The 25,813-nt window shown below is 41.3% G+C and overlaps 3 protein-coding genes across 4 annotated transcripts in view; 1 reads left to right on the top strand and 2 right to left on the bottom strand.

The window, feature by feature from the left end:
- Window positions 1-7,774: 7,774 nt before the first annotated feature.
- Window positions 7,775-16,915, bottom strand: BRK1 (BRICK1 subunit of SCAR/WAVE actin nucleating complex). Its single transcript, XM_004368320.2, has 3 exons — window positions 16,527-16,915; window positions 9,139-9,221; window positions 7,775-8,682 (listed from the first exon to the last, which is right to left on the bottom strand). Exons 1-3 carry the CDS (start codon window positions 16,642-16,644, stop codon window positions 8,656-8,658), a joined length of 228 nt encoding a protein of 75 aa, XP_004368377.1. The 5' UTR covers window positions 16,645-16,915; the 3' UTR covers window positions 7,775-8,655.
- A 2,678-nt stretch (window positions 16,916-19,593) lies between these two features.
- FANCD2OS (FANCD2 opposite strand) lies at window positions 19,594-22,412 on the top strand. Of its 2 annotated transcripts, none has more exons than XM_004368319.1 (2): window positions 19,594-19,799; window positions 21,776-22,412. In XM_004368319.1, the coding sequence occupies exon 2, from the start codon at window positions 21,784-21,786 to the stop codon at window positions 22,318-22,320; it is 537 nt and encodes a 178-aa protein (XP_004368376.1). In that variant the 5' UTR covers window positions 19,594-19,799; window positions 21,776-21,783; the 3' UTR covers window positions 22,321-22,412. The 2 variants fall into 2 exon arrangements, with proteins under 2 accessions (XP_004368376.1, XP_023583715.1); XM_023727947.1 differs by lacking the exon at window positions 19,594-19,799 and adding an exon at window positions 20,513-20,614 and having other exon boundaries at window positions 21,769-22,320.
- A 1,263-nt stretch (window positions 22,413-23,675) lies between these two features.
- FANCD2 (FA complementation group D2) overlaps window positions 23,676-25,813 on the bottom strand; it is a 54,707-nt gene continuing 52,569 nt past the window's right edge. Inside the window, exon 44 of the mRNA XM_023738360.1 lies at window positions 23,676-23,813. Within this exon, the coding sequence (XP_023594128.1) occupies window positions 23,742-23,813 (72 nt within the window). The 3' untranslated portion in view covers window positions 23,676-23,741. The remainder of the gene's footprint in view (window positions 23,814-25,813) is intronic.

Raw genomic sequence — 25,813 nt, 5'->3', positions numbered from 1 at the left:
CTATGTGTAGAGCACTATGGTAAAAATTTGAGAAATGAGACATTTATTTCTGGGGGATTAGAACTACAAAGTATAAACATTCATTTCTTTGTTGAGTCCACAAATATTTATTGAGAGTTGGGTACTGTTGTAAGTGTTGAGAATGTTGCAGAGAACAATCCTGGTCCCTGCCTTCACCGCTTTAATAAGAGGTTCAAACAATAATCAAACAATCATACAAATAGAAAGTCACAATTATGACTAGTGCAACAAAGGGGACACACTGTGCTATGGAAGGCTGGAGATCTGGTGGTCAAGGAAGATGGTACACAATTCTGTGTTCAGTGATGTGGAATAGACTCTAAGTGGAGAAGAAGCTCAGAAAAAGCAGGGTTTTGAGGATTTCATATTAGTCAAAGACGAACTTCAAGGAGAAAGAAAAAAATATCTACCACATCCACATCATTAAAGCTATGTCATTACCTCCATTTCACACCTAAAGGAACTAAGAGTGTGAAGATGGTGGTCAGAGGAAAGTGCTGGACCAGAGTGACTTATCTAGTGCATTATGGGAAGATGACCATGTGAGTGAACCTAAGGAGTCGGACATATCTACAAAAGCACTCACATTCTGAACCTGGGCTCTCCTTGACAGTGCATTATAGGAAGAAATGGAGTGTCTTGGCCTCTAGCGTGATTAAGTGACTGGCAGTGACGCTGTACCTCCAGCTATGTTGATTCTTAACAATATGGAAACATTTGTGAAGGAAAACCCCAGGAAAAGACAAGACTTCCTGTTAATCAAATTACAATGGCCCGTGAGTACAAACATGATCTCATTTGTGCTCCCTGGCTAGTGAAGTGAAAAACATAAGTTTAATGTTATAGAAGGCCTGCATCCCTAAAATGAGACCAATGGTTTAGATAAATCCAGGCCTCCTTTATGATTGATATTGCATCACTGGAAATAATGTTTGCAAAGAGCATTTAAGAGCAAGGAAAATATGTTTAGGATACACTAAGTAAAAGTAACACCACAGGCTATACTGTTCTGAAAGTACATTTTCCATTACACAAAAATAAATGAACATGTAGAGAGAGCTAGATGAAAATGCACGCAAAAGTTTTAAGATAACTTTTCTCCCCCTTTCCCTTTGTGTGTGTGTGTGTGTGTATGTGGTAGAATATACATAACATTTGCCATTTCAACCAATTTGATGTGTATAATTTAGTGACATTGTATTCACCATGTTGTGCAACCATCACCACTACCCACTTCCAAATTTTTTCATCACCCTTAACAAAACCTCAGTACCCCTTAAGCAAAAACTCCCCACGTCCCCACTCGCCCCCAGTAACCACTAATAAACTTTGGTCTGTATGCATTTCCCTTTTACTTTTGTCATTTTAAATTTTCTTTTATGAGGATATACTTCGTCTTGTTTATATTTTGACCAGTCCCTGAGTGGTGCAAATGGTTAAGTGCTCGACTATCAGCTGAAAGGTTGGCGGTTCCAACCCTCCCAGAGGTGCCTTGGAAGACAGGCCTGGTGATCTGCTTCCAAAAGGTCATAGCCTTGAAAACCCTATGGAGCAGGTCTACTCTGCACACATGGGGTTGCCATGAGTTGGAATCAACTCAATGGCAACTAACAACAACATATTATGACCTAGGTAAGTGTATGTTTAATTTCATGAGAAGTTGCCAAACTGTTTTTCCAGAGTGGCTGTATCATTTTGCATCCCCACTAGCAATGAGCGTTCCAGTTGCCTGGCATCCTTGCCTACACTTGGTTATTATCCTTTTTTTTTTTTTTTTAAATTTTAGTCATTCTAATAGATGTATAGTGGTATCTTATTGAGGTCTTAATTTGCATTTCCCCAATGACTAATGGGAGCCCTGGTGGCACAGTGGTTAAAAGTTTGGCTGCTAACCAAGAGGCCAGCAGTTTGAATCCACCAGCCACTCCTTGGAAACCCTATGGGGCAGTTCTACTCTGTCCTATAGGGTTGCTATGAGTTGGAATTGACTCAATGGCAGCAGGTTTTAATGACTAATGATGTTGAGTATCTTTTCATGAGCTCGTTTGCTATCCTTTTATCTTCTTTTAAAGTGTTCAAATCTTTTGTCCATTTCTTAAATTGGGTTGTTTTCTTCTTATTGAGTTTTGACAATTCTTTATGTATTTATCCAGGCCAATTTTTAATGCTTTGCAAACACTTGTGTGTACCCATAATCTATATGTAGTGATGTATTACTTTTATAGTAGAAAAAAACAAATAAAAAATTCAAAAAACAAAAATCTTGATTTCAGCATATAATAAAATTTGGCCTATGACATATTCCCTATTTTAAGTTGATACTGCATTGTTCCTGTGTGGTATGTTGTGTTTTCCTGCAAAGGTCATTTTGGTGTCCTTTGAGTTGCTTGTGAACATACAGTGAATAATGATTAGACTATAAGCTCCATGAGTAGAAATTGTGTGTTTCTCACCATTTTATCATCAGTGCCTCACACATAGCAAACATACAAAGTATTTGATGCCAATAAACAACATCTTAGGCAAAATGTTTGTCAAAGTCAAATTGAACTATATATCATTTATTAAATTGCTGCATTTTACCATTTTAAAAGATAATAATAAGATCTGTTTTCACCTGATAATGCATTTATTTCCTCTGTTTACTCTTAAATAACACTAGGTTTGTCAAATTGAATGAGTTCAGATTTGAGGATAAAATGAATAATCTCAGTTCAAAAATATGTGATGAGTATATGGAAATTTTTGTGTTATTCTTACAACTTTATTATAAGTCTGAAAATTGTTTCACAGTAAATTTCTTTAAAAAATGTGAGGCTGGGGATGCAGATCCTTAATACTGGAATTATATAGATCAAGGCACAACACCAACTTCGCACTTGGTAATCACAACAAGCCCAAAGGTTTAAAGGAAACCCTGCCCCAGACTTTTCCAAGTACAAAGACTGATGCACCCCATTCTGTTCTGACTGGGCCAATGGATGCCAGTTCTGACAAGACAGTTACCCTTTGGCTTTCTCAAGTTATCAATAAGATCCAGGAGACCCTAATAGAGGACTGGCATTGAACTCAAAAGAAAACTGACTTGGGAGATGCTGAATGGCTCTGCACTGACCTGGGAGTAAGGATATCTGGACTTCAGTTTTGGCTTTGCTGCCAGGTAACTGGGTAACCTTGGGCATGTCAGTAAACCTGTCTGGGCTTGTTTCTTTGTTTCTGAAACGGCAGTGGTAGACTAGATCATCTCTAAGATTTCTTCCCACCCTGAAGTTCTGAGTTTTAGTTTTAGCTAATCCTAACCTTCTGACAAAGTGGTGTACAGGGTGGCTTTTCTTTAGAAAATAAACCAAGAGCCAGCCCTCTGTCAACCTGATTTTTGTTGTATAATCCACCTGACACCTGCACTGCCTTTAGAAATCAGCTGTATTTTTGTACAGCTAATAACGGTACCAACTGTGCAAACTGCCAGAGCAAGTTTTCTAAGTCACCTTCTCTAGATGCAAGTGAGGGCAAACTTTTTGCAAGCAACAGTCTGAAACTTAGTACAAATTCTAGGAAAGTGTCTTGAGATGAACAACAGCTTTTCTCTATTTAGGGTGACCTATGGTACTCGTCCCTGGGTGGCACAAACACTTTGTGCTCAACTACCAATCTAAAGGTTGGTAGTTCAAACTCACCCAGAAGCTCCATGGAAGAAAGGCCTGGCAAACTGCTTCTGTAAAGATTACAGCCCTTCCCCCCAAAAAAAATTACTGCCAAAAAACCCTATGGGTCTCCACAACAACAACAAAAACCCTATGGAGCAGTCCTACTCTGTAACAAATGAGGTCACTGAGTCAGACTTGACAGCAATGGGCTTGTTTTTTGTTTTTGGTATGGTAGCATACTTCTTGTAGCTTCATGAAAAACACAGTACAAATTCTGGGAAAGAGCCTAGAGATAAACAACAGGCTTTCCTATCCCATTTAGTGTGGCCTATGGTAACATGCTTCTTTAGCTTTATGAAATAAATAAGAGTAGTTCAAAGTACTGAGTAACAAGGACAAGATGACAGAGTTTGGTACTTCTCTAATGCCAAAATGATCAGTTCCCTATTTGTTTCTGAAATCTAGGTCAAACTTGTTTTTTTTTTTTTTCTCTTATCAAAAACTATTTTAAGGTTCTGTCACTGGACAACTTGGTCCTTCTATTATTATTTTTATTGTACTTTTTTTTTTGTACTTTACATGGTTTACAGAACAGTTTCTCATTAAACAGTTAGTACACATATTGTTTTATGACATTGGTTTAACAACCCCACCACATGTCAACACTCTCCCTTCTCAAGCTCGGGTTCCCTATTACCAGCTTTCCTGTCCCCTCCTGCCTTCTAGTCCTTGTCCAGGGCTGTTATGCCCCATTAGTCTCGGTTTATTTTATGGGCCTGATCTTTGGCTGAAGGGTGAACCTTGGGAGTGACATCATTACTGAGGTAAAAGGGTGTCCGGGGGCCATACTCTCAGGGTTTCTTCAGCCTTTGTCAGGCCAGAAGTCCGGTCTCTGAGTTAGAATTTTGTTCTACATTCTTCTCCAGCTCTGTCCGGGACCCTCTGTTGTGATACCTGTCAGAGCAGTCAGTGGTGGTAGCCAGGCACCATCTAGTTGTACTGGACTCAGTCTAGTGGAGGCTGTGGTAGTTGTGGTCCATTAGTCCTTTGGACTAATCTTTCCCTTGTATCTTGTTTTCTTCATTCTCCCTTGCTCCCGAAGGGGTGAGACCAGTGGAGTATCTTAAATGGCTGCTCATAGGCTTTTAAGACCCCAGACTCAAGCTTGGTTTTAAAAAGATTGAAAACTGCTTTAACAAGAGATGTGTAATTTATTTATGCCTAATAGCTCACTAGTTCAAACTTTTTTTCATTAAATATTTGAATTAAACCAACTTACTGCGTAGAAACATCTCCAAGCATAAGGGTTTCCTTGAAGGCTCCTGTGGATGGCTCAGAGGTTTCTTATATTTAGCTCATTTTCCATTCACTTTAGAAAACAGGAGAGTCCTTCAAAATTATTCTCCAGAAGCCATTAAGATTTCATGAGGAAAAAAGAGGTACAATGGCGATAACTCCCCTGTACTAACCTGGGAGGGAAAAAAGTCCACTTTCATTATGGTGAGGCAACTGAGAACAATTTTAATTCGAACAGTATCAGTTAACCTCTCTGAAATTCACTCTCCTTATAATTCAAAATACCTATCCTGTCTGACAGAATCAGAGAAATGAGTTTGTTGTTGGACTCAAATGTTGAATTTGGTTAACATGATTTGATACTGTCTCCTCAGTGAAGAGATGTTGCCCCTCATGGTTTATAATTTAATATGCTGTTGTCATTGGCTGCTGTCAAGTCCAGCCCCAACTCATGGTGACTCCATTTAGGACTGTTGGGATCCAGTGTTTTTACTGGCTAATTTCCAGATCACCAGGCCCTTTTTCCTAGTCTGTCTTATTCTGGAAGCTCTGCTGGAACCTGCTCAGCATCACAGCAACACGCAAACCTCCATGACAGACAGGTGGTGGCTGCACTAGAGGTACAAAAACACCAATAAGCAGTAAAATAGGTATAAGAAAGTAAAAAAAAAGTCTGTGTTTTGCTCATGATGACTGATGCTTTTTAGAAAATAAATGTCAAAACTTAAAATCCTGTCAACATCTTAGTTTTGTTATAAGGAGTAAACATCTTAATGTAAAAAAGAAAGAAGAATGATTCAGCAAGTCTAAAATGTAAAGTTTAACTTTATTGTTCAGTGAAAGTGAAATGTCAGTATTCCACAACTGTAACTGTGTAAGTTCAAGTGACACCTCAGGGGCAAAATAAATGGTGGTTTAGCACAATATTTATGGACAGCAATGAGCTGTGAGCAAAGACGTGTGACTTGAGAGTAAATACCCGGTTCTTGGAGCCTGACCAAGAAAGGCCTTTCAGAAAGAGGATGTAGTTGCTTCTTTTGGCTCCAGATGCATCTAACTCAGAGATAGCTAAAGGAAGTGCTAGAGTTAATTAAATTCTTTAGGAAGACTTCCAGAAAATACAACATACAGTGAAATCTTCAGAGAAAGAAAGCTGGGAGAAGACAAACTAGACAGCAGAGATAATCAACGCAGTGTTCGCCAGACACAGCAAAGAAAACCCATCAAGCCTTCTTTACAAAAGGGATGACGGTGAGGAGGCATATTAATACTGAGATAGGTGTGTAATTGCTTAAAGTATTTAATGGGAGTACAGTGAAAGGGAATGAGAAAATAGACAAGGAATGAGAAAGTAAGTTTCAGATTTGGTTATACCACATTCAGAAGTAGAATGGTTAGAGCAGTCTATAGTCAGGTAAATGGGGTTCAAATCCCAGTACCTCACTTACTTTGACTTTGGGCAAGTTTTTAGCCTCTCTGGACTTGTTTTCACCTATTACATAGACATAAGAATACCTATTTCATAGGACTTGAGGATTAAATGAAATAAAGTATGTAAAGCTCTTAGCAGATTATAATACTCAATAAATTATAGACACTAGCTATTTATCCTTGAGAGCGCCAGGGTCTTCTCTGAAAAAGAGGGCAATAACAAAGGAAAGCACTCTGACACCTTAAGGTACCACGTTAAGACAAAGGAGGCTGGGTTCACTAGCGTTCCACACCAAATGAGACCTGTTGCTCTCTTTGTAACTCTTTGCAATATGGTATTTAGGCCACTAGCTTTAGAAACACTCATTACTTTGATACCAATAAATTATCAGATTAACATCTTTAGGACCATAAACATTTATTGAGCATTTTCACATGTAATCTCAAGAAGCACTTTTCCTCCTGCCTACTTACGTTATCACTTCCACCCCTATTACTCTCTCATGTTATAGTCCTTGCATATAGCAGGAATACAATAAATGTCTGTTAAATTGACTGCAAAGCATCAGATAACCTAAAACTTGAACTTCAGAAGTACTTATTTCCTCACTGCGCAAAGGGCAGGGGAGGTATTATACAACAACGAATTCAAGTGATTGTAAAAGCACTAAAGATGAACTCAATAATGTTCAAAACAGCACTTACTACAAGTAAAGGATGTCAAAGGTTTATCTCCATTGTAATATCCTATTTTTAAATGAAGGCATTATTTAGAATGGCCTTCCAAAGGTCTAAGCAGTGGTTCTGAAAAGCTGTGACAGTACAAAGCAGCCTGAGCTCTACAAGTCAGGTCAACTGGTATTTATGCAAGACACCGAGCTGAGCAGTACAGGAAAATGAAAAGCTGTATATTCTAGGATCCATAACATGATCCTATTCATAACATGTTCAAGTCATAATTCATAACATGAGCAAACCCAGAGTATGACAGGATGGAAGGGACTGAGAAAAAGACAAGAGTAGTACTGAATAAAAAAGTACGGTCCAGGAACACTTTCTGGGGGAGGCGTGACTTGAGCTAGGCTTTGAGCAGCAAATACAATCTGAATAGGGAGAATTATTGTATACTGAGCACAGTGACTTCTGTGTGACTAAAATGGAGATTTTGTACAGGGGATAAGCCTGAAGAAGTAGGTTGGCACAAGTTTGCAGTAAGCTTTGAATGCAAGCATAAAAAGTTTTAGATTTTGCTGATTAAACTATATGCTTACCAAAGGAGTGCACAATTTGGCTTGTATCTTACCAACTAACAGTCTGTCCTCTATTGTGGTTAAACTGTGTCAATGCTGGTACTTCAAAAGACTGTAAGCACCATGTCGGATTCAATTCTGTATCTTTTATTAGAGTTTAAAGTGCCTACACAGTAAGCACTTGACAAGTATCTGCTGAGTGACCAAATGATTCCCAAGATGAATTAGGCAGCTGGAAGTTTAAACATGGGGGCTCAGGCTGGTGAGCCACTTAGGCTTCAAATCGAACAGCTACATCTGAAAGTTTGATGTTAGAATAATCCCGTACATCACATTTCTGTGGAATAGGTGAGCCCCATCTTTAGCTCCTCTCCCCACCACAATCACAGCAGTCAGAGAAGGTTGAGGAGTTTATTAGGGAAATACGTGAGGCAAAGACACCCCAGGTGACAGAAAGAAAACTCTGAAAATGTCCCTTCAAGCCAAGTGGGGGCCTCGCCTTGACCTCCCCAAAAGGACAAGAAGCCGGCAGGTTAGCAACAACACTCTCTGGCAGCCACCTTGCCAGGGCATGAGTGTCTCAGCCGGGACTGTCCCCACTCACCACCAAAGATGGGGAGGAGACAAGACTGTTTACAGAAACAGTGCAGAGGCATGGAGAGCTGTAAGGAAAGTCTGAGAGAAAGAGACAGAGAAGTGGGGAGGACCTCACAAAGAGTCCCAGGCTTTTGGCTCTGAGCGCCTCAAATACAATGACAAGTAGTTCTATAAAATGTCACTGAAAAAGTTAAGTGTCTAATGTCTCCAAGAGTCCCCCGGACTTCTCCCCACATGCCACATCATAACCCCAGATGTACATGGCAGAGCCCAAAGGCCACACTTTTGAAAAAAGAAAATCGAGAATAAGCCCTGTTGCTCTGTAAGGAGAGAAGGTGCTGAAGGCTGCTGGGCCTTTCCCACGTGGGCCTGTGTTCTGTAAAGCAACTTCCCAGCAGCATCATGGCACAGCTCTAGGTGAGAGTCTCACCTTTTGTCACCTGTCAAAGGAAAATGGACATTTAGATAAATTCAAAGGATTAAAACAAAAAGCAAACTCGTTGTCATGAAGTCAATTCCGACTCATAGCGACCCTACAGAACAGAGTAGAACTGCCCCATAGGGTTTCCAAGGCATGGCTGATGGACTCGAACTGCCAACCTTTTGGGTAGCAACCGAGCTCTTAACCACTGCACCACCAGGGCCCTCAAAAGGATCACAGGGGTCTAAAATAACCACATTTTAGATCCTAGGCAGGCAGTGGGGAGTGGTAGAAAAGAACACTGCTTTGGAGTCACAGACCTGGTTTAAATTCAGGCAAGGTGCTTTATTTCTCTAAGCCTATTTTCACATGTACTATCTACCTTCAGGGTTGCTTCAGCAATAAGTGGAAATGTGCATTATCCCTGGGACAGGCCTTGCCTAGCCTGAGGAAGCTCCTTGCCCATCATACTCACCCGGGCTTCAATGTACTCTATTCTCCGTTCAAGGGCTGTCAATTTCTCGTTTAGCGTTGCCAGTCTTGAACGACAAGACATATCTGGTAAAAGGAGACTGCTGTTCAGGATTAATGTCACCTCAAAACACAGATACACAAACCCACTAAGCCGAAAAAGAGGAAATAATACATTGTGCAGAGTACAGATGGGAGAGGGGGGATGAACAAAGTAGGGGAGAGGGGAGAAGAGTCAGAGGTGTTTTAGAAACACTGCTTACAGTGGATCTGCTGAACCTTTTACCAAGTGTGGCAGGCAGGTAACAGCCTCCTTGAAGATGTCTCTGCCCTAATCTCAGGAACCTGTGAATATGTACCTTATGTCCTTAAAAGTGGAAGGGGATTAGAGACATGGAATAAGGAGAAAAGATTCAAAGTATGAGAGGGACTTAACCTGCCACTGTTGGCTTTGAAGATGGTGAAAGGGGGCCATGAGCCAAGGAATGGGGATGACCTTTAGGAGCTGGGAATGGACCTCAGCTGACAGCCGGCAAGGAAACAGGACTTCAGTCCTACAACTGCAAGAAACCAAATTCTGCCAACAATGAGTAAGGAACAGATTCTCCCCTAGAGACTTCAGAAACTAATGCAGTCCTGTCGACACCTTCAATTTAGCCCACTTTAAGAACCAGTGTCAGACTTCTAACCTACAGAACTGTAAGATATTAAATGTATGTTGTTTAACTGCTACATCTGTGGTAATCTGCCATGGCAGCAATAGAAAACTAATACACCAAGACTCTGCAGATGGCCATTTGCTACTAGGCAAACTAAGAGTTCAAGGCAGAGGAAGTAACAAGAGGAAGAAAATAATCTCAATAGAGAGGAAAAGGGAGAGGCCAAGAAAGCAGGAGAAACTGGATGAGGGGCAAGTGTCAGGATCTCTAAGCTCAGAGAAGCCACGCATACCATTACTGTTGCTCTAGGAGGGCACTTAATGTTTTATCAGCATCTGTGAAGCCATTTTACAGCAAGAGAACATCAAACACCCTGTGGAACCCACATTCCATCTGCGAAAAAGTCAAAATTTCCTGTCTTCCTCTACCTCTTCCCATCTTCTCACCCAAAATGAAACCTAGATATCCTCTAAAAACATCTTTTCGTCTGCAAACTTCTCTATCAGAGACAACCTGACTACTCTTTCTCCAACTACTCTCAACATACAGGAGAAAAAGGTACCTAGGCAGGCTAATTGTTTCCTACTACCTCCTCCAACACTGCTTTTCAGTCATCTCTCAATAACCTTCACTTTTTAAGTCTAAATATCTGCTCTCCAAGACACTCTCCCACTCAATGATTTTAATATTTAGCTAACAATCTTTCTTTTCATCTCTTCCCTGGCTGTTATGCAAAAGCACTTCAGAATCCATTTTGACAAATCTTCCTACACCCCAACCTTGCCTCAACTTTCACTTCATGTCCAAATCTTACTCATCTTGCCTGTATAAACAGCCATCCTTTAAGGCTTAGTTCAAATTGCACCTCTTGACAGGTCTTGCTAGATGAATATGTTTCCCTCTTCTGTATTTACATAAACATTAATGTATGAATTTCTCATCTGTAAGTTATTTATCAACTCAGTCTTTTGCCTGTCACCTCTCCCTTTTCATAAAGATTTAAAAAATAAGAATACTCATCACAATTACTTATGATAGCGTTAAATGGAAAACAACTTAGATGCTCATCATCAGAGGAACAGTTTGATAAAATAATGGCTTATCTATCGTGGCACAAATGGTTTGTGCTTGACTACTAACCTAAAGGTTGGTGGTCTGAACCCAACCAGTGGCAATCTCCTCCCATAAACATTACAGCCAAGAAAACCCTACGGAGCAGTTCTACTCTGTAACACATGGGGTTGCCATGAGTTGGAACGGACATAGCAGCAATAGGTTATGTGGGAACTATACCAATGATTATGAAAATGGCACAAGACCGGCAAAATTTCAATCTGTTTTACATAAGGTTGCCATGAGTCAGGGCCAACTCCATGGTAACTGACAACAACGAGGGAACTATTAAAATAGCCATTAAAGATTACAAGTTTGAAGACTATTTAATCACATGGGAAAATTGTCATGCTACAAAGCCAAGTGATATTTATGTACTAGTAATTTATAATTTATTTACAGTATGTTCCCCCACTGTGAATGAGTTAAATCAAAGGCAGGTACTGCCTCTTATTAATCTTTATAACCTTAGCATCTTAGCTGGCATGTAGATGTCTACTGAAAAAATGATTCTGGTTATGTTAGTGGAACAAAAGATCGAGTCCACTTATTTTCCAAGCGAGGAAACCAAGGCCTATATAAGTTGAGGGCCCATCTTGGGTCACTGATGGGACAAATAGCAGAGCTGAGTTCAGGACACAATTTCCTCACTGCGTGGGATGGTACTCTTCCTAATCACACTGTCCCACCGCATCCTACTACTCCGCTTCTGAGACTCTGAGGCCGTAATTCATTCCCCACACCTCTTAAAATCTTCTTACAACCCAGCTCCTCCACTTTCTAGGGTTGTTTGTTTCCATGTTATTCTTTCTCATTCATTCAATTGCTTCTCTTCACTATTGTTTTAGACAGCTTTATTGAGATACAATTTACATACCATAAAGTTCATCTGCTTATACAATTCAATGTTTTTTAGTATATTTACAGAGTTGTGCAACCATCACCAGAATCTAATTTTAGAACATTTTCACCATCCCAAATGAAACCTTGTGCCCATGAGCAGTTACTTCCCAGTCCCCTCAGCCCCTGGCAATCACTAATCTACTTTCCATCTCTATGAATTTGCCTATTCTGGAGAGTCTTCCTCATTCTTTTAATCTTTTTTAAAAACTGCTAGTGCTGCTTCCTCTAATTCCCAGGTCTAACCTGATTATGAGCACCTCAACACTCCTCTTTTCCTGGGTACACTGCCATTTTCTGTCAGGGTTTCCTAACAGGACCAAATCTCTTTGAGTTTTTAGCTCAAACGCACATTGTGTATGCTATTCAGGAAGAGAACAAATGTCATCACTGACAACCTGTCATTTCCCATAAAAATAACCATGCCAAAATTATGTGTGCATGTGTGTGGCAGGGAGAGGATTCCTTCTTAGCTATCTGTTCTGTTATAGCTCTGTCAATCTGGTAATGGATCTGAATCCAAGAACAACACTATGCTACTGGCTTACATGTATAAGCACAGTTGAGAAATATAAAATGTTCAACTCCAGAAACTTTGATCATATTTCAGATCCCATTAAGTACATACTGGTTCAAATAAACACTGGGAAAGCATTCAGCAGCTGGACAAATCTGAAATCAGAGTGTAGTTATGTGTACGCTATCACCAGATTTTAGCTGAAAATACCAGTCCTTGTCAGGGTACTTGATGGTGTGTATACATCATCAGCTGACAAATGCCAGATGCCAGATGACTCTACGTCTTCTCTTACTGCACATAACCTTGGCACTACAAAAATTAACACTGCTTTTATAATTGTTTTTGCAGGTAACTGTTACTTCTCCAATAAGATTATAAATTTATTGGAAGTAGGTACTGTGTCCATTTACTCTTACTTATTCCTTTCTCTCATCATATGACACACAGCTGGGGTCACAACAGACATACTCTTATCTGTTGGCTAAGTATAGACGCTGACATTTTTAAACAGCCACATTCTCTATTTTTTTTCTTTACACTTTCCTGCACATTCTAAATCTTATGCAATGAGCATGTATTAGCTTTATAAACAGGCATAAATAAATAAATAAATAAATAAAAGTAAAAAGCTATAATCTGTGACAATCTATTTTTAGAAACTTCACCAAGTCCAAAGTACAGAACAGGCCTAGTGTTAGGGTGTTGTCACTGCATTATGATCTGTGTGTCCTCAGGTTCAGTTGGTCCTCCAACTCTGAAAGAGAAAACCATAAAGAGATTGTGACTCTACTCTCACCAGCTGCAACCCCAGGGAAAGAGCTATTCAGAAAGTCATTAGCACGTATGCATACCTATGCTCACTACAGCATTATTCACAATAGCAAAAAGATGGAAAAAACCCATGAAACGTCTTATAACGTGGATGAATCTGGAGGATATTATGCTGAGTGAAATAAGTCAATCACAAAAGGACAAATATTATACAGTCTCACTTATATAGAAAGTCAAGAATAGGCATACACACAGAAAGTTCTTTGATGGTTACCAAGGATGAGAAGGGGAGGGAGGGGGAATCACTTTCTAGATAGTAGATACTTGTCATTTTTGGTGACAGGAAAGGCAATACCCAATATGGGTGAAGTCTGCACAACCTGTCCAAGGTAAAGGAAGACACTAAGAAGTACACAAGATTTTGGTAAGTGCTATAACGTACAATTTTGCCACAACAGTAACAACAACCAAAAAAATAATGTGTGTGGTTACATAGGTAGATATGTATGCATATGTGTATAGGAAGGCACATGTGAGTATATGGGTGTGCATGTATAGGTGTATCTGTAGGCATATGTAGATATGTTTATGTGCGCTGCATATATATATAATAAAGCACACAGACGGTACAGTTACCGAGACCTCCTAGACATATTCAAACACCTCACGGGATTGGTTTACTGGGGTTGAAGGCTTGGGACCATAGTCTCATTGGATAACTTGGTCAACTGGCATACAATGGTTCATAAAGATAATGTTTTACATCTTAGTTTGGTGAGTAGCATCTGGGGTCTTAAAAGCTTGCAAGCAGCAATTAAAGATACAACTATTGGTCTTGACTCATCTGGAACAAACAAGAATAAAGGAAAACCAAAGACTCAAAGAAGAAACTAGTCCATAGGACTAACAGCCCACATGAAACTACCGCCTCATCTAGCCTGAGACCACAAGAACTAGATGGTACCCAGCTACCACTACTGACCGTTCTGACCAGGGATACAATAGAAGGTCCCAGACAGGAGGGGAGAAAAATGTAGAATGAAGCTCAAATTCCTAAAATAAGGCCAGACTTATTGGATCAACAGGGACTAGAGGAACTTCTGAGACTATCACCCTAAACTATCCTTTGAACTCGGAACTGAAGCCACTACCACTGGTCACCTTTCATCCAAATAATAGATTGGCTTATAAAATAAACAATACCACCCGTGAGGAATGTGCTCCCTTAAATAATCAATGTTGACCAAGCAGTCAACATTTACCGTAAAACAAAGATGAGAAGGTAAGAAAGGGCAGAGAAGCTAGACTTATGGAAGCAGAACTAAAAGAATGGAAATAATGAGAATGCTGACACACTGTAAAAAATGTAAACAATGTCATGGAACTATCTGTATAAAAATTGTTAAATGGGAACCTAATTTGCTGTGTAAACTATCACCTAAAACACAATAAAATATTTAAAAAAAAAAAAAAAAAGTCATTATCTATCTTGGAAAACCAGTTCCCTCTCCAAAGCACATGGCCTCCACAGACACTCTGTGGTCAGAGTGAGAATTGAAAGATTGCTGTCATTTTCAAACAGCTCTAGATGCTCCCTCAAATAAACTCCTATTGAATTTCTGCACCACCAAATCATATTATGAACACAAGTCTTGCAAATTAATATCGGAACTGACAAGGCATGCTAACGGCTTAGAAAGGGAAAAATATATCCCACACACTATCATACTGAATCATCCAATGCCAAGACAATGTACTCAAGTCTATCCTTATGAGTCATCCTGTTTCTTGGCCTTTGTCTAAACCCTTGTGTCATGATATTGTCACTGTTCAGGAACTTGCTTCAGTTACACCTAATTTCCAAATTTCTAAATCAATCACTTTAATTTTTAATCTTGCTTCCTAACTGTTCTTCCTTACTTGTAATTAACTGTGCTTTCTATAAAAGGACTTAGTTCATTTTCTAAAATCTACAAAAACCTAAAAATTACTCCAAACATTAGGCCATTACCATCACTTTAAGGGAGGATAATGGCCTAAACTAAGGGAAGCCATTTCTTCTGGCTCCTAAATTAGAATTCTGGGTGTCTATTTCCTCAGTTAAGGAGCCCCGGTGGTGCAGCAGTTAGAACGCTTAGCTGCTAACCAAAAGGTCGATGGTTCAAACCCACCAGACGCTTTGTGGGAGAAAGACGTGGCAGTCTGCTTCCAAAAAGACTTACAGCTTTGAAAGCCCTATGGGGCAATTCTTGATCGCAGAATTCATTCCTATTCTGGGTCCCCCACAGTATCTGAGACAGAGCTTTGCACTGAGATCTAGTTTCTCTTGCTGATGCTTTCTGACACAGCTCTTGCTCTATCACTTTTATACTCCTTACGACTTATCAGCCATTCACCTAGAAAATAATTCATTTTAAAATATTTTATCTATACATCAGTTTTCCCTACTTAATCTTAATTCCTTAATCTTGTTGAATTAATGGAACCAAAGCACACTAGCTGGAAAAAGAAAACTACATGTCATCCCCACACCTTATGTAATTAGAAAGTCTACCCAATGCCAAATTCTCTGAAAGAAACACTTGGAGAACATGGGGTAGGATTCTCTGTTACAGGCCTGCTCTCCAAAGGATACTAAACATGCAGAAATAATTTAAGACTGTCACAAGCAGAACATTCCTGGGAAAGGTTCTGGTGACGCTGTCTCTATGCTCAAGGCACCTCCCAATGTTAGTTCTGAGGAACAGCGTAGAAGCAAAAAGAACACCTACTCTATACTAGCAATACAGAGATTTCCAATGCATGAGTCGGAATCGACTTGATGGCAACTAATAACACGACCTGGACCTTACCTACCTCTCTGATCTCATTTCCTACCACTCTCAGCACAGTATACACGGCAGACAGGAAGGAATGGACAGGAGAGTAGCTGAAAGGTATGCAGGAAAAGACATACAAGGAGCTAAGAGGTTCCAACTTGATTCTGAAAGAGAAGGGGAACATCAAGAGTCTTTAAGCTGGGCAATGACGGAGTCATGGCTGCGTTTTGGGAGGCGCACTCTGAGTGCCAAGTCGGGGCTGGATAGGAAGCGGAGCCCATAGGGGCCGGGAGACTAGTGAGGAGAAAAGACGCAGAGGGTGGATGAGGCTGCCTGAGAGACGTGCCTGGGAAAAGGAAGGACTTATTAATGCACCCAGGGTGAATGCAATAAGGCCGATGAGCTCAGCTTAAGGCAGGATAACCCCACAGAAACTGCCTAAAGGAGCCTGTGGGTCCCGGTGAGAGAGGGAAGGTGGGGCCTGAAGGAGGAAGCGAGAAAGAGCAAGAACCGAGGGCTCCCGGAGAGGCCCGACCAATCTTCTCAGCGCCCTGGCCAAACCGCCTCAAAGACCTCCCTCCTCCCTGCCTCCCCCTTCTCGCCCGCTGACCGAACGAGTTGAGAAAGTCCGCGATTTTCTTGATGCTGCTGGTGATAACCTCAATGTACTCCCGGTTCGCCCAGTCCTGGTGAATCTCCCGCTGCACCGGATCCTCTTGTCCCGCCATGGCCGCCGCCTGAAGAAGAGCGACTGCGCAGGCGCCCCGACCCTACAGGCCGCCAGTGCGCCTGCGCCGCCAGACCACACCCATTCCCTGGGACCCAGGAACTCCACGAGCATTGTAGCGCGCCTGCGCAACGTCAAGTCTTCGCTTGCGTTTTTGTTCTTCTCCCACTCTAGTGCAAAGAGATTTCCCTAATGCTGGCGGGGAGAATGGAGAGAGCACGCGCTAAGAGCCCTCCAGCCCCCAGCCACTGGTCGTAATGGTCGTTAGGAGGTGCGTGGGCTTAAGTCGCCTCTTCCTCAGCTGCTCCAGGCTGAGGTTTTGCAGTCTGCGTCAGCATTAAGATGGGCACAACAGATTAAACTTCACTAAATATGTCATTAAAAAAAAAAATGCCTTTCAACAACGCAGCATGATGTTTCACCTGCATTTATCAAATGAGCAAACGATACTACCTAGTGATGGAGAGGCTGTGGTGAAATTGGTAGACTCATAAATAACTGGCCACACTGTAAACTGGCACAGTCCTTTCAGAAGGAACTTTTTTAATTGATAGAAAAAGCTGTAAAAAAAAAAAAAAAAAAAAATTCAAACTACTTGACCTAATTTCATTAAGAAGCATTGAAAAAAATCTTTTAAACACAAAGATACTCTTTATAGCATAATCTATTAAAAAACACTAAATCTCCAACAACTGAGGAATGGCTAAACAATGGTATAGCCACTTAAGGGAATATTGTGCAGTCATTTAAATGCTAATTATGAAGACTATATCAAGAAAACAATACAATTTTTTAAAACTGAAACTATGTAAAAAATGTCTGCTTGACAACAACAAGGATATACCAAAAATGTCAATATCTGATTTGTTAAGGTAGAATTATGAGCAATTTTATTTGGTTTGGGGGAATATTTACAATCTGGTTTGTTCAGTAAATGCCTTTTATAAAAAATGTGAAAAGTCAGATTACTTTTAGCAGTAGTTGAGAAGAAAACATTTCTAACAGTTCTTTATTCTGGTAGAAGATTTTATAGTTCATAAAAATGCTTGGCAGTTATTACCTTGCTGGGCCCTCACAAACCCTGTGGGAGGAAGTCAGGAAGAGATTACATTACCACCCTTTTACAGATGAGAAAATTGAAGTTTAGGGTCACACAGCCTTTTAAGTGGTTGACCTTAACCAGCTGATTCCATACTCTGTTATCTTTTTACTTGGCCACTCTGAAAACAGGTCTGTCTGAGCTCTTCTACATATTCACATAAATGATTTCTAAAATAAGTAGATATTGACAACTAGGGAGCCCTGGGTGTATACACAGTCTTCCTATTTGAGGCCCTACTTTATAAGTGATGCTATTGATGTAATTTTTTGCTCCCATGTCACAAAGAAGTCAGACAGACCTACTTATCAATTAAAGGCAGGCCATCTAGGTTTCAAATCCCAAATCTACCAGAGATGAATCATTTCATCCCTCTGAATTTTGGTTTCTTCACGTGTAATACGAGGATAGCAACATTGATGGGTTAGGACTATCGGGAGGATTATGGAGTAAGGATAAGTAACACGCTAAAAATCGTGCCAGACACCTCACAAATCACGTACTCAAGGTCAGTTTACATTTATGCAGAGAGCAGAAAATTAAATACACTTGTATCTGTCCAACAATTTTTAATCATACAATTTTGCTTTGGGGACTTACATTTAAAAAAAAAAACTGCAATAAAAACTATTATTGTTTTGTTAACTTTTTAAAATAATAGGTGCTGATTTTATTTAAGGGGAAAATAAAAGTAAACTTACTGGAAAAAAAGGTTTATAATTCAAAAATCACTTGTATCCCTTCCAAGTCTCATCATTCTCTTCCCTTGCCTCTCCTTCCACAGGGCACATACACACGCACAGTGGGCGTCTGACTGTGGGCCTCCTTCACGAGTCCCTCAAGACTATCTTCCAGAACAAGATCTTGGCCTGATCCCATCCCCACGTCCCTAGTCCCTCCCCTCCAGCTTCACCCAAAGAGCCAAGCAAAAGGTGACAGCTCTTATTGTGCCGTCTTCTACCTCTTGAAAAGTGCAAGGGTGACTTTTGGGTGTATGATGGAAGAACAGGTGGGCCATTAGTCAATTCCTCCCACAAATCCTTACAGCACACTACAGGCACCTGATAGCCGGGCACAGGGGATAGGGGGTGAACCGGACAGACATCCTCTTTTCCCTCAGTGATCCAGGGTAGTTTTTTGACATGATGCTTACAGAGCTGTCAAATCACGCCTTAAGGTGAAGGTGTCAGTTTTTCAGCATTATAAGGATGGGACAGTTTTGAGATTTAACTTTCAGTCAGAAAATCAAGGAAAGATGTATCTTTTTTTTTGCTCTTGACAGTCCTAGCATTTATAAATTGTTTCCTTGCAATGGGATCATTCCAAAATACAGCAATAAAGGCCTTCAGGGATCTAGGTAATTCCACCTGAACACTCAATGAACTGGGTGTAATTAGACACTAACTTTTATTAACTACAGGTCCCAGGACGTTTATGCACGTTCCTGACCAGTGTCTCTGAAGTGGGTGTGTCCGGCCTCTGTTCCAGGTGTTGGAACGGGTGCTGGATGCTGAGGTTGAGACTTGATGAAAACACACACAGGTAAGACTGGGAGAGTGGGGAGAGGAGAGAGGAAGACGGGATTCGAATCCACCCTCCTGAAGAACGAGTCTCAGAACCGGCTTTTTAAGGAGGTGGGGTAGAGAGTCCAACCCTGACGCCTCACAGCAGGGGCGCCTCGAGCACCCACCCCCCAACCCCCCCGCCCCTGCGGCTCGGGCTTCTCCGAGATCCTGGGTCACAAAGGCGGTTGCCAGGCGCCCGGTGGAGAAAAGATGCGGCTCGGGTACAGCGGCCGCCACTCTGGAGCGTGGGGCCCGCGGAGTTCAGCAGGTGAGCCCCCGGCCCGGATGGTGGGACCGGGCCCGGGCTCCCACAGCCACCTCCGCCTTGGCCAGAGCCCTCTGGGCCCCGCCTCCGGGTAGGGACCCCGGGAGACAAGCTCTTTCTTCTGGCTGGGGGGGGGAGCCTCCCAAACCCGGGCAGCTCCAGACCCTCTGGATCGCAGTTCACGAGAACCTCAGCTGCACTTTGGCTGCTGCCTTCCTATTTCCCAGGTGGGGAAATTCCAGGGGCTCCTTGGAATTAGAGGAGGGTATGAAGGGGGAAGCCTGTTCGCCCGGGAGAAACAGGAGTCTCCCAGCTGGGGGCTACTAGAGCAGCCTGAACAGACTTCCTAGGTTCAACCCTCCTGGAGTGGATGATAGCGATCTCCAAGGGGCAGTGGGGGTGAACCACCTTTATCTAAACCTTGTGTGAAGTGGTAGAAAGATTTGAAGTCAGGAGTCCTCTCATCCCCTGCTGGTTCTGCTACACATCCTAGGTTTGACCTTTGACAAAACCTTTCACCTCTGGTTCTATTTTATCATAAGAAATGAATAAGGAAAAGGATCCTGGGATTATCTTTTTTTCATCATATGCCCAGAGGAGTTGTACCAGAGTAGCCCTGATCTTGGATATATGCTCTTAGGGTCATGATATCAAGCATCAGAAGACTTTCCAGGCTGTCCCTTGGGTGTCAGTGTTTCTCATCCTAAGGCAGCCCAGATATTTGAACACTTAGTATGTACAAAGGGCCTGCACAGATTATGAGAACCCTACTAGTTGGAGGAAATCAACAAACCTCCTTTATATTAAGCATTGTCAAGAGCAGGTCTTCTGGTCTGAAATGTCACCAACAGTTCTTTCAAAACTAAAAATCAATAGTTCGTGTCACAAACTATGGTCGAGGTGTCCACTTTTCATAGCACTTCCAGGGCAATTACTGGATGGGATGGGATCAGATCTGCTGCTGTTGGCTTTTGTGGGAGAACAGAGAAGGGGCAGAGGAATACACTTGGCTGGAAAGAAAAGGGATCTACTATGCCTCTTAACATATAGGTAGGTGCTCAAAATGTTAGCTTCTTCTGAATTCAGAAAAACTCTTTATATACTGGCACTTTCGAAGTATAATGATCGGAAATCCAAATTCTACTGGCAAAATTTTTGAGTTAGCAATATCTTCCCAGCCCTTAAAGAGTTATCTCCAAAGGAGGGGGAAAAAAAATCAAGGTCTTAACCACATGGTGGGTCTCTCCTAGATGAGAAAAAGACATACTTAGAAAAACTGGAAAAATCTTTAAAATGTTGTAGACTGGCCTTGGAAACTTTTTTTCCTCCCAGCCCGGTGTAATTTCTCTGAGCCTGTACATAGGTAGGCCAGGGCTCTGAAAGAGAGCTACTCTCTGTGTCAGGAAACACTGAGGATGTAGGGCCAAGAAGAGGCTGTCTCCATAATTAAGAATGGTGAAAGCTTGAATTCCTCAAAAGGGGAAGCATAAGAAGTTCTCAAACTATAAGGTACATCCCCTGGGGTGCTTATTTAAACGCATATTGCTGAGCTCCCACCGGCAGAGTTTCTAGAATCGGCAGAGTTTCTAGAATGGCAGAGTTTCTAGAATCGGCAGAGTTTCTAGAATCGGTAAGTCTGAGGTGGAGCCCAATAATTTGCATGTATCTGACAAATTCCCAGATGGTGCTGAAGCTACTAGTCCAGGGATCATACTTCGAGAATCAATGGTGTAAAGAAAAGTACATGGGATTTAGAGTTATAAATATTTGGTAAGACATGGTCTTTCTAAGCTTCTAACCACAAATAATGTTTTATCCTGAAGTTCCAGCAGCCTCTGCCACCTCAGAGGAGTTGACTCTTTAGCCGTTATCAACACAGCAGAGGTCCTAAAGATGGACTGGGATAGTCCAGTTCAGACAAATCCACTTCCTAATCTGTAAAATGGGTTAAACCTACCTTCAGAGGCTTGTGATAAGGTTTAATAAAGTGTTAGCACACACAGCAGTTGCTAGATTCAACACTAGCTACCATCCCCTACTGTCTTTTATAGAATTACTAACACTCCAACACCTGTTGGAATCTGTTCATGGGAACTACAGAGTAAGTTTAAGTCATTAATGAGGCAGAGATACGAATTTGAACAGCCATGCCCCCACCAAAAGCATGCCAGGGAAATTCCATGTTCTGATTCCTCTCCTTTAGGATTTTCAATGGCGGGATACCAGCTCTGGTCACCATGGACCCCACTGGATGAGAGCTTTCAATGGCTGCGGCACACGACACCTACACCTTCTTCCAAACACCCCTTTAGGGCATCCCCCTGCTTCCCACACACCCCTTCTGACCTTGAAGTGCAGCTGTGCTTTCAAGAGGTCACGCTAGTCCTAGACAGCCCATTTCTGGAAACTGGAGTGAGTCCCAAGTTACCCTGCCACACGTCAGAGCTCCAAACCATGAACAACAAGAAAGGGCTGGTCAGGAAGCCCCAGCCTGTCCGCCTCAGTGGCGTAGATTCTGTCTTTGGCAGGGTCATTACAGCTCAGCCGCCAAAGTGGACTGGGACCTTCAGAGTTTCAGACAAGTCAGCCTTTTGCAAAATCATCAGTCGGGAGCACCAGTGGCCCACTGGACTTAAGGAGCCTCAGATTCAGATGACAGTGACTATGTGCAAACAGATGCTGCGCTCTATCCTCTTGTTGTATGCAACATACAAGAAGTGCACCTTTGCCTTGCAACACTCCAAGTAAAGGGTTTCTGTCTGATTCCCAGTTCCTTTGGTATGTGCCGGAAGCTTACAGAACCTGTCCACGTAAACAGAACCGTGGCACCACCCCAGCCACTTGCTTTGCTGTCAAGCAGTGACAATTCAGAAGCCCCTTCCCTCCAAAAAAAGGCCAGTGACATAGAGCAAGAGAGAACATCTCCCCTGTAAAGTTGAACAACCATTTAAAAGAAAGTCAAACTAGCACTGACATGTACATGTGATAAAGAGCCATTAAACAAACCACATAAACCAATGCGCCTAGTGTGATTTCACTTAAAACACGAAAGACCACAATCAGCTGGGGAACAAAGGGCTATCAGGGAAGGGGACGTATGGATTTCTATATACCAGAGGATGAAGGGGTCAAAAATCTAACGTGAGTCCAGGATTATTTTTAAAAAATAAAAATTAAATACCTCCTCCCACCAGGAAGAGAAACACCTAACAAGTCATACCCTTATACCATTGGATAGTACAAATGTGGGTAGAAATATTAAGAAATATTTAACAATATTTACAGCTTGGCAAGAAAGAATTTGGTAGCAGCACTGCAACTGGGCTTTCTAGCAGAAGACAGAGTTCCCCGCTGTAGCTGAAGTGAACTCCTAATGTTCTATTTTTAATAACCTACAAATAATTCTGTAACATTCTTATAACTACAGATTATTGGTATAACTCAGAATAATGTGGAAATAAACCTTGTATATACACAAAGTCATCATGAGTTTGATGCTGTCTTTTTTCCCCGTCTTATATTAACACCATGGCAAAAACAAAAACCAAGCAGTGAAAATATTGCTTTTTGACTTCCTCTGGGCATTGACAAATTCAAGTAACTCCTCCAGAACAATCACAGAGATCTCATTTCAAAGATGGTCTTCATAATAGGAAACACACGATTTTAATGCGTAGAAGTGATTTGTTGGTACTAGTCTCCATTATTTCTCTGCACAAACCCCAATTTAATCCCATCTAATCCTTGAATGATGAAGGAAAGCCAGTAGGAGGAATGAGGTAGCTGAGGCAGAACTTAAAAGGGAATTTATTTGTAAAAATGGTATGGGCTTAAATCATAGAATAAATCAAAGAGTTTTGAAACTAGCTCCCAAAACCCAGAATTATAAGACTCAGACTTCACTAAACAGAGTTTTTACTCAGCAGCACAGCACTGCCATACTCACCCAAACCAGTAAGTAACGGTACACTGGAATTCTGAGCCAGGGTCTTTGGTGGTGTTAGACAATCTATGAAATCCACAATTAAGTTGATTAGATAAAGCCCCCTCTTTAAGGATAAAAAGGACGCTTCCAGTTAAAAAGGCAGATAGCAGATTTTGAACCCTGAACACAAAATGCTAAGAGGCTGGTAGAGATGGGGAGGAGATGGCAATAGTCTCTCTGAGGTTTAATCAGAGTCATCATCACTCTCATCACTGTCTTGCTCTTTTCCTTCATCACTTGCTTCATCTTCTTCCTCCTAAGGGGCAAAGGATAATTAAGTTAAATATTAGGTCACTGCTCTAGATGATCCCATGAATTGTAATACTGCTCCCACAGGAAATACAAATGTACTAATTACCAATGATAGGTTTTAAACAATTCCTTTATAAAATGAATCAAAGGCTCCCTCATTCTTCTTGACATCATGACTTTTAATCCAAGACCATGGAGGGAGACCATTTTGATAATGACCTATATTGCCATTCTGTAACTAAACCAAGTTTGCATGACTTTTATATAAGCCATGGTCTTTCAGCTCTATTGCATGTATTTAACACAGGAACAAAGTACGCATTCAACACATGAAGAAAGGTTTGTTAAATTAAAAAATACTGGTGTACCTCAACGAGAATCAGCATAAAATTCCATCTAATCTGTGACTCTAATCTGGGAGGTTTGTTTAAGAAAAAGTACCAAATATTATAACATCCCTTAAATTCTTTATGCAAACAAGGTGGAGGTATAGATACAAATAAAACAGAGAAGCACGTAACAAAATAATTTTTCTTACTAAATGATCTTTCTGCATCAGCCTCAAATTGCGCAGGGACTCCACAGCAGGAATTCTTAAACCTGAGCTTCTCAGTGTCTATGTTGTTGTTGTTAGGCGCTGTCAAGTTGGTTCTGAATCATAGCGACCCTACGCACAACAGAACACTGCCTAGTCCTGTGCAATCCTCACCATCGTTGCTATGTTTGAGCCCACTGTTGCAGCCACTGTGTCAATTCATCTGGTTGAGGGTCTTCTCTTTCACTGACCCTCACTTTACCAAGCATGATGTCCTTCTCCAGGGACTGATCCCTCCTGATAACACGTCCAAAATACGTGAGACAAAGTCTCACCATCTTCCCCTCTAAGGAGCAATCTGGCTGTACTTCTAAAGCACATTCATTCATTTTTCTGGCAGTCCATGGTATATTCAATATTCTTTGCCAACACCATAATTCAAATGAATCAATTCTTCTTTGATCTTCCTCATTCATTGTCCAGCTTCCACATGCATATGAGGCGACTGAAAATACCATGGCTTGGTTCAGGCGAACCTTAGTCCTCAAAGTGACATTTCTACTTTTTCACATTTTAAAGAGGTCTTTTGCAGCAGATTTGCCTAATGCAAGACATTGTTTGATTTCTTGACTGCTGCTTCCATTGGTATTGACTACGGATCCACAGGTAAACATCTTTCTGGTATTCTCTGCTTTCAGCCATGATCCATCTGCATCAGCAATGATATCCCCCATTCCACGTCCGCTTCTGAATCCCGCTTGAATTTCCGCCAGTTCCCTGCAACCGTTTTTGAATTGTCTTCAGTAAAATTTTACTTGTGCGTGATATTAATGATGTTGTCCTATAATTTCCATACTCCGTCGGATCGCCTTTCTTTGGGATGGGCACAAACATAGATCTCTTCCAGTTGGTTGGCCAGGTAGCTGTCTTCCAAATTTCTTGGCATAGACGACTGATTCCAGCATTGCATCCGTTTGTTGAAACATCTCAGTTGCTATTCCGTCAATTCTTGGAGTCTCGTTTTTTGCCAATGCCTTCAGTGCAGCTTAGACTTCTTCCTTCAGTACCATCGGTTCTTGATCATATGCTACCTCCTGAAATGGTTGAACGCTGACCAATTTTTTTGGCACAGTGACTCTGTGTATTCCTTCCATCTGCTTTCGATGGTTAATACATTGTTCAATATTTTGCCCATAGAATCCCTCAAGATTGCAACTCAAGGCTTCAATTTTTTCTTCAGTTCTCTCAGCTTGAGAAAAGCCAAGCATATTCTTCCCTTTTGGTTTTCTAACTCCTGGTCTTTGCACATTTCATTATAATATTTTGTCTTCTCAAGCTGCCCTTTGAAATATTCTGTTCAGCTTTCTTTTTTTTTTAATTTTTATTGTACTTCAGGTGAAGGCTTACAGAACAAACAGTTTCTCATGAAACAGTAGTACACATATTGTTTTATGACATTGGTTAACAAC

Source organism: Trichechus manatus, unplaced genomic scaffold, assembly GCF_000243295.1.
Source record: "Trichechus manatus latirostris isolate Lorelei unplaced genomic scaffold, TriManLat1.0 scaffold00001, whole genome shotgun sequence".
Taxonomy (NCBI): Eukaryota; Metazoa; Chordata; class Mammalia; order Sirenia; family Trichechidae; genus Trichechus; species Trichechus manatus.
This window is presented reverse-complemented; position numbering and strand designations above follow the sequence as displayed.

Bases quoted from the DNA above. Each gene is read 5' to 3' on its own strand.
- BRK1 (XM_004368320.2), bottom strand. From the start codon at position 16,644: ATGGCGGGACAAGAGGATCCGGTGCAGCGGGAGATTCACCAGGACTGG. The intron at 9,222-16,526 runs GTCAGCGGGCGA...TCCTTTTACCAG, and splicing joins GGACTTTCTCAACTCGTTCG to ATATGTCTTGTCGTTCAAGA. The intron at 8,683-9,138 runs GTGAGTATGATG...TTCCTTTGACAG, and splicing joins TAGAGTACATTGAAGCCCGG to GTGACAAAAGGTGAGACTCT.
- FANCD2OS (XM_023727947.1), top strand. From the start codon at position 20,516: ATGGGATCAGATCTGCTGCTGTTGGCTTTTGTGGGAGAACAGAGAAGG. The intron at 20,615-21,768 runs ACATATAGGTAG...TCTGATTCCTCT, and splicing joins GGGATCTACTATGCCTCTTA to CCTTTAGGATTTTCAATGGC.